This window comes from Fistularia commersonii, chromosome 26 (assembly GCF_037954325.1).
Source record: "Fistularia commersonii isolate RoL2024-O1a breed Wild chromosome 26, RoL_Fcom_v1.0, whole genome shotgun sequence".
Taxonomy (NCBI): Eukaryota; Metazoa; Chordata; class Actinopteri; order Syngnathiformes; family Fistulariidae; genus Fistularia; species Fistularia commersonii.
This window is the reverse complement of record NC_141309.1, coordinates 10,702,501-10,709,377: the sequence shown is the minus strand read 5'-3', so window position 1 is coordinate 10,709,377 and position 6,877 is coordinate 10,702,501. Positions and strand designations below refer to the sequence as shown.

At 37.0% G+C, this 6,877-nt stretch overlaps 2 protein-coding genes and 1 long non-coding RNA gene across 3 annotated transcripts in view; all 3 read right to left on the bottom strand.

The window, feature by feature from the left end:
- Positions 1 to 526: 526 nt before the first annotated feature.
- Positions 527 to 2,317, bottom strand: LOC147218565 (beta-microseminoprotein-like). The gene is made up of 4 exons (XM_086173735.1): positions 2,150 to 2,317; positions 1,633 to 1,714; positions 1,283 to 1,388; positions 527 to 1,202 (listed from the first exon to the last, which is right to left on the bottom strand). Exons 1-4 carry the CDS (start codon positions 2,150 to 2,152, stop codon positions 1,073 to 1,075), a joined length of 321 nt encoding a protein of 106 aa, XP_086029861.1. The 5' UTR covers positions 2,153 to 2,317; the 3' UTR covers positions 527 to 1,072.
- A 726-nt stretch (positions 2,318 to 3,043) lies between these two features.
- Positions 3,044 to 5,059, bottom strand: LOC147218564 (beta-microseminoprotein-like). Its single transcript, XM_086173733.1, has 5 exons — positions 4,999 to 5,059; positions 4,678 to 4,775; positions 4,163 to 4,244; positions 3,830 to 3,935; positions 3,044 to 3,749 (listed from the first exon to the last, which is right to left on the bottom strand). Exons 2-5 carry the CDS (start codon positions 4,678 to 4,680, stop codon positions 3,620 to 3,622), a joined length of 321 nt encoding a protein of 106 aa, XP_086029859.1. The 5' UTR covers positions 4,681 to 4,775; positions 4,999 to 5,059; the 3' UTR covers positions 3,044 to 3,619.
- Positions 5,060 to 5,583: 524 nt separating this feature from the next.
- Positions 5,584 to 6,877, bottom strand: part of LOC147218563 (uncharacterized) — a 1,524-nt gene continuing 230 nt past the window's right edge. Inside the window, exons 2-4 of the long non-coding RNA XR_015108812.1 lie at positions 6,680 to 6,761; positions 6,393 to 6,498; positions 5,584 to 6,312 (exon numbers count right to left, since the gene is read on the bottom strand). This is a non-coding gene — a long non-coding RNA (uncharacterized LOC147218563). The remainder of the gene's footprint in view (positions 6,313 to 6,392; positions 6,499 to 6,679; positions 6,762 to 6,877) is intronic.

Below are 6,877 nucleotides of genomic sequence, written 5' to 3'. Positions count from 1 at the left end.
CTGGACGTCCAACTCTGAATGCTGGTAAAAGTCTCTCTCTCTCTCTCTTTCTCTCAAGGTGATGCACACAGGACAGTGGAAACACTGATATCTATGGGTAAGCCCTGCCTCCTAGAGGTGATTGTAAAAGTTGTCCTGGTGATAGAAAGTGAAATACTGATTCTTCTTATGTGGCGAACAGAATGGTCTGAAAAACTGACCACCTGATTTCACAGAGATGGCAAAGAGACATGGCTTCGAAATTGCTGTCTTCATTTCATGTCTGTAAGAATGTCAGATTGAGGAAAATCATTGCATACTCGTACTTTCATACTTGAAAATAGATGCTTAAGACACTTTCAAGGGGTTGATGTTTGTACACCACCATGGCCATGGTAAATGTGAACCAAGTTATGTTCATTGCAAGAGGCTGCTATTTTGCATTCCACTTTTTTTCTGCTGCACCAAAAAAGAGATGCTAGATATTGTATTGGTGAGTAATACACTTATCTTGAAGAAATCATAGACTTTCAATGACAAAAACAAGTCTGAAAAAATTATATTTAATTGTTGGAATGTTTTTCGCAGATTACATGCAGTATGAAGCATTAAACCACGATTGTTTTCTTGAAGAAAAACAATCTTCACCTATAGTATTTCCTTCTCCGACAAAGCTTACATTGTAGCAAGACAGGAAGGCACCACAGAGGTGTCGCAATTCATTTTTGCAGTCTCCATTTAACTCCACTGTGTTAATCAAGAAAGTTGAAATTTCATCCAACCTATAAGTTTGTGATGCAAAACAAGCTTGCTTAGATGTCATTATCCTTTGCTACTTAGGGATTAAAACATTTCCCTAATAATTATATAGACAATCTCTCTTAAAAGAAAATTGTGATATGTAATATAGCCCCCTCAAAATCCAAACAGGCATCAGATTTCATTCAAGTGTCTGACAGTGTGATTAACATTTCTCTTTGATATGCAAATAAGACTAAATGTGTAAAGCCTTTTGTTTGACAGTAAAAGTAGAAATCTAAAATAATATACGCCAATAATAGACTGCACTCTTATAACAGTAAGATGAATCCAATTACTTCCCTACTGCACCAAAAATTGGGCACAGTTCAGAAGGATCATCTCGCTTGTGCACAATGTATTTACATTGTTCTGCATCAAACACTTTCACACAGTCAGGAGGAAAATTGACCGGGGTGGAGTATCTGAAGAAGACACAGTAAAAACATAGTTAAGTATAGCTACAGAGAAACATTTTAATTAAATCTTGGATTTGTGTACTTACGCAGAGCAACACCCTCCACAAGTGCAATCCATGCATTCACTATTTCTCCATGAGGATCCAAACTCATGCCATGTTTTATCAGCCTCATCAAAACAATGAGTTTGTCCTGAAAGATTATTGTTGAACACATGTGAGCTATTGTATATGATATGTCAAAAATGTGTATCTGTGTGTGTGTTTGTACAATCTGTGTGTGTGCCTGTGTGTGTGCGTGTGGGTTAGGGTTAGTGTGTATTTGTGTGAGAGTGTGTGTGTGTGTGTGTGTGTGTGTGTGTGTGTGTGTGTGTGTGTGTGTGTGTGTGTGTGTGTGTGTGTGTGTGCTACTCATAGTCCCATTTGTGTTGTTTTACCTGGTACTGCCACGTTTATGGTGCAAAAAGCTCTGGAAAGTGATGGCAGGGTGCAGAGCAACAAAGTCAGAGTCAAATATTTCTTTGAGAGAAGAAGCAAATAACATTTTAAAACATTGAATCTTACATCTTTTGTTATCTTTGTTGTGTACTTGTCAAAAACTACAGGAATAGCAGTTTATTAAAAAAAAAATTAAAATGTATCTACCATGTCTCTTAAATTAACAAGTAAAGGTCACATTACTGTACTTATTTCTAATACATTGAACAGTATTGGAAAGAAAAAGGAATTGAAAAGGGGGATTATTTTCGGAGTTAATGTACAAGTAAAATACCCCATTGTTAAAAAAAAAATTTAAAATGTGTATTGCTACCATGTCTCTTAAATTAAGAAGCAAATTTCATATTAATGTAATTATTTCTAATACATTGTACAATATCAGAAAGAACGGTCATCGAAGAGTGAGATTTTTTCTGGAATAATAATTTTTAAGTAAAATATAGTATATATCCATACCATTGTTGAAGTTCTTCTCAATTCAAGAGATGTGATGACTGAGGATGAGGACGAGAGGAGGATGAGAATATTCTGTTTTCCCCTGGTCTACTTCTGGACTTTACATGTGATAAGAATAGGTCATAGGTCAGTTTAAGTGACTCATGGTGAGGCTCATGACTGGTGAGGCACTGACTTCTTTGGAGTCATATTTACAGATTTCCATTTACAGAAATGGAGAGCTGAGAAAAAGCATGAGATGGTGACTGCTGTTAGGACTTTCTCATCAATGCATGCAAAAATCTGTGAGAAGCCCTAAAACCTCCCTCTCTCTTTGTTTACCTCAGGGCCATGCAAAAGATGGATTGTAGACCCTGGACGTCCAACTCTGAATGCTGGTAAAAGTCTCTCTCTCTCTCTCTCTCCCTCTATTCCTCTCAAGGTGATGCACACAGGACAGTGGAAACACTGATATTCATGGGTAAGCCCTGCCTCCTAGAGGTGATTGTAAAAGCTGCCCTGGTGATGTTTTGAACAGAGTGAGATACTGATTCTTCTTATGTGGCGAACAGAATGGTCTGAAACACTGACCACCTGATTTCACAGAATGGCAAAGAGACATGGCTTCTAAATTGCTGTTGTCATCTCCTGTCTGTAAGAATGTCGGATTGAGGAAAATCATTGCATACTCGTACTTTCATGCTTGAAAATAGATGCTTAAGACGCTTTCAAAAGGTTGATGTTTGTACACCCCCATTGCCATGGTAAATGTGAACCAAATTATGTTCATTGCAAGAGGCTGCTATTTTGCATTCCGCTTTTTTTCTGCTGCACCAAAAAAGAGATGCTAGATATTGTATTGGTGAGAAGAACACTAATGTTGAAGAAGCCATACACTTTCAACGACAAAAAAAGTCTGAAAAAATTATATTTTATTGTTGGAATGTTTTTCATAGATTACATGGACCATGAAGCAATTAACCACAGTTGTCTTCTTGAAGAAAAACAATCTTCACACACAGTATGTCCTTCTCCCACTGAATTTAATAGACACAGGAGCCAAAACGAAGCTCACATGATAGCAGGACAGGAAGTCACCATGTAGGTGTCGCAATTAATTTCTGCAGTCTCCATTTAACTCCACTGTGTTAATCAAGAAAGTTGAAATTTCATCCGACCTATAAGTTGTTTGTGATGTAACACAATCTTGCTTAGATGTCGTTAACCTTTGCTACTTAGGGATTAAAACATTTCCCTGATAATTATATAGACAATCTCACCTAAAAGAATATTGTGATATGTAATATAGCCCCCTCAAAATCCAACCAGGCATCAGATTCATTCAAGTGTCTGACAGTGTGATTAACATTTCTCTTTGATATACAAATAAAACTAAATGTGTAAAGCCTTTTGTTTGACAGTAAAAGTAGAAATCTAAAGTAATATACCCCAATAATGGACTGCACTCTTATAACAGTAAGATGAATCCAATTACTTCCCTACTGCACCAAAAATTGGGCACAGTTCAGAAGGATCATCTTGCTTGTGCACAATGTATTTACATTGTTCTGCATCAAACACTTTCACACAGTCAGGAGGAAAATTGGTGGGGGTGGTGTATCTGAAAAAGACACAGTAAAAACATAGTTAAGTATAGCTACAGAGAAACATTTTAATTAAATCTTGGATTTGTGTACTTACGCAGAGCAACACCCTCCACAATTGCAATCCATGCATTCACTATTTCTCCATGAGGATCCAAACTCATGCCATGTTTGATCAGCCTCATCAAAACAATGAGTTTGTCCTGAAAGATTATTGTTGAACACATGTGAGCTATTGTATATGATATGTAAAAAACATGTATCTGTGTGTGTGTTTGTACAATCTGTGTGTGTGCCTGTGTGTGTGTGTGCGTGTGGGTTAGGGTTAGTGTGTGTGTGTGTGTGTGTGTGTGTGTGTGTGTGTGTGTGTGTGTGTGTGTGTGTGTGTGTTGTGTGTGTGTTACTCATAGTCCTGTTTGTGTTGTTTTACCTGGTACTGCCACTCTTGTGCTGCAAAAAGCTCTGGAAAGTGATGGCAGGGTGCAGAGCAACAAAGTCAGAGTCAAATATTTCTTTGAGAGAAGAAGCAAATAACATTTTAAAACATTGAATCTTACATCTTTTGTTATCTTTGTTGTGTACCTGTCAAAAACTACAGGAATACCCGATTATTACCAAAAAAAATAATATGTATCTACCATGTCTCTTAAATTAACAAGTAAAGGTCACATTACTGTACTTATTTCTAATACATTGAACAGTATTGGAAAGAAAAAGGAATTGAAGGAGATTATTTACGGAGTTAATGTACAAGTAAAATACCCCATTGTTAAAAAAAAAAAATTAAAATGTGTATTGCTACCATGTCTCTTAAATAAAAAAGCAAATTTCATATTAATGTAATTATTTCTAATACATTGTACAATATCAGAAAGAACGGTCATCGAAGAGTGAGATATTTTCTGGAATAATAATTTTTAAGTAAAATATAGTATATATCCATACCATTGTTGAAGTTCTTCTCAGTTCAATTGATGTGATGACTGAGGACGAGGACGAGAGGAGGATGAGAATATTCTGTTTTCCCCTGGTTTACCTTTGGACTTTACATGTGATAAGAATAGGTCATAGATCAGTTTAAGTGACTCATGGTGAGGTTCATGACTGGTGAGGCACTGACTTCTTTGGAGTCATATTTACAGATTTCCATTTACAGAAATGGAGAGCTGAGAAAAAGCATGAGATGGTGACTGCTGTTAGGACTTTCTCATCAATGCATGCAAAAATCTGTGAGAAGCCCTAAAACCTCCCTCTCTCTTTGTTTACCTCAAGGCCATGCAAAAGATGGATTGTAGACCCTGGACGTCCAACTCTGAATCCTGGTAAAATTCTCTCTCTCTCTCACACATTCTCTTTCTCTCTCTCTTCCTCTCAAGGTGATGCACACAGGACAGTGGAAACACTGATATTCATGGGTAAGCCCTGCCTCCTAGAGGTGATTGTAAAAGTTGTCCTGTTGATGTTTTGACAGAAAGTGAGATACTGATTCTTCTTATGTGGCGAACAGAATGGTCTGAAACACTGACCACCTGATTTCACAGAGATGGCAGAGACATGGCCTCTAAATTGCTGTCTTCATTTCATGTCTGTAAGAATGTCAGATTGAGGAAAACTTGTTGCATACTTGTACCTTCATACTTGAAAATAGACATTAAGATGCCCTGAAGGGGTTGATGTTTGTAAACTTTACATCGCCATGGTAAGTGTGACCCAAATTATGTCCAATGCACAAGGTTGCTATTTTGCATTCCACTTTTTTTCTGCTGCACCAACAAAGTGATGCTTGATATTGTATTTGTGACACGTACACTAATCTTGAAGAAACCATACACTTTCAACGACAAAAAAAGTCTGAAAAAGTTATATTTTATTGTTGGAATGTTTTTCATAGATTACATGGGCCATGAAGCAATGAACCACAATTGTCTTCTTGAAGAAAAACAATCTTCACACAGAGTATTTCCTTCTCCCACTGAATTTAATAGACACAGGAGCCAAAACGAAGCTCACATGGTAGCAAGACAGGTAGTCACCATCTAGGTGTCGCAATAAATTTCTGCAGTCTCTATTTAACTCCACTGTGTTAATCAAGAATATTGAAATTCTTTCCAACCTATAAGTTGTTTGTGAAGTAACACAAGCTGGTTTAACAGTTGGGGATTTCAGTATCCTTTGCCACTTAGAGATTAAAACATTGCCCTAATAAATTATATAGACAATCTCACCTAAAAGAAAATTGTGATATGTAATATAGCCCCCCCCAAAATCCAAGAAGGCATCAGACATCATTCAAGTGTTTGACAGTGTGATTAACATTTCTCTTTGATATGCAAATTAAGCTAAATGTGTACAGCATTTTGTTTGACAGTAAAAGTGGAAATCTAAAGTTATATACGGCAATGATGGACTGCAATTGTCTGTCCACTTCTATAACAGTAAGATGAATCCAATTACTACACTACGCCACCAAAAATTGGGCACAGTTCAGAAGGATCATCTCGCTTGTGCACAATGAATTTACATTGTTCTGCATCAAACACTTTCACACAGTCAGGAGGAAAATTGGTGGGGATAGAGAATCTGAAAAAGACACAGTAAAAACATAGTTAAGTGTAGCTACAGAGAAACATTTTAATGAAGTCTTGGATTTGTGTACTTACGCGGTGCAACACCCTCCACAAGTGCAATCCATGCATTCACTATTTCTCCATGAGGATCCAAACTCATGCCACGTTTGATCAGCCTCATCAAAACAATGAGTTTGTCCTGAAAGATTGTTGTTGAACCCATATGAGCTATTGTATATGATATGTAATAGATGTGTGTGTGTGTGTGTGTGAGTGTGTGTGTGTGTGTGTGTGTGTGTGTGTGTGTGTGTGTGTGTGTGTGTGTGTGTGTGTGTGTGTGTGTGTGTGTGCTACTCATAGTCCCGTTTGTGTTGTTTTACCTGGTACTGCCCCTTTAAAGAAGCAAGAAGCTCTGGAAAGTGATGGCAGGGTGCAGAACAACAAAGTCAGAGTCAAATATTTCTTTAAGAAAAGAAGCAAATAACATTTTAAAACATTAAATCTTACATCTTTTGTTATCTTTGTTGTGTACTTGTCAGAAACTTAAGAAATACCTGATTATTAAAAAAAAAAAATTA

What these genes read in the sequence shown, in the direction of transcription:
- LOC147218564 (XM_086173733.1), bottom strand. An exon ending in CACAAGAGTGGCAGTACCAG is followed by an intron (nt 3,936 to 4,162) that starts GTAAAACAACAC and finishes ATAATCTTTCAG; the next exon opens with GACAAACTCATTGTTTTGAT. An exon ending in TGTGGAGGGTGTTGCTCTGC is followed by an intron (nt 3,750 to 3,829) that starts GTAAGTACACAA and finishes TGTCTTTTTCAG; the next exon opens with ATACACCACCCCCACCAATT.
- LOC147218565 (XM_086173735.1), bottom strand. An exon ending in CATAAACGTGGCAGTACCAG is followed by an intron (nt 1,389 to 1,632) that starts GTAAAACAACAC and finishes ATAATCTTTCAG; the next exon opens with GACAAACTCATTGTTTTGAT. An exon ending in TGTGGAGGGTGTTGCTCTGC is followed by an intron (nt 1,203 to 1,282) that starts GTAAGTACACAA and finishes TGTCTTCTTCAG; the next exon opens with ATACTCCACCCCGGTCAATT.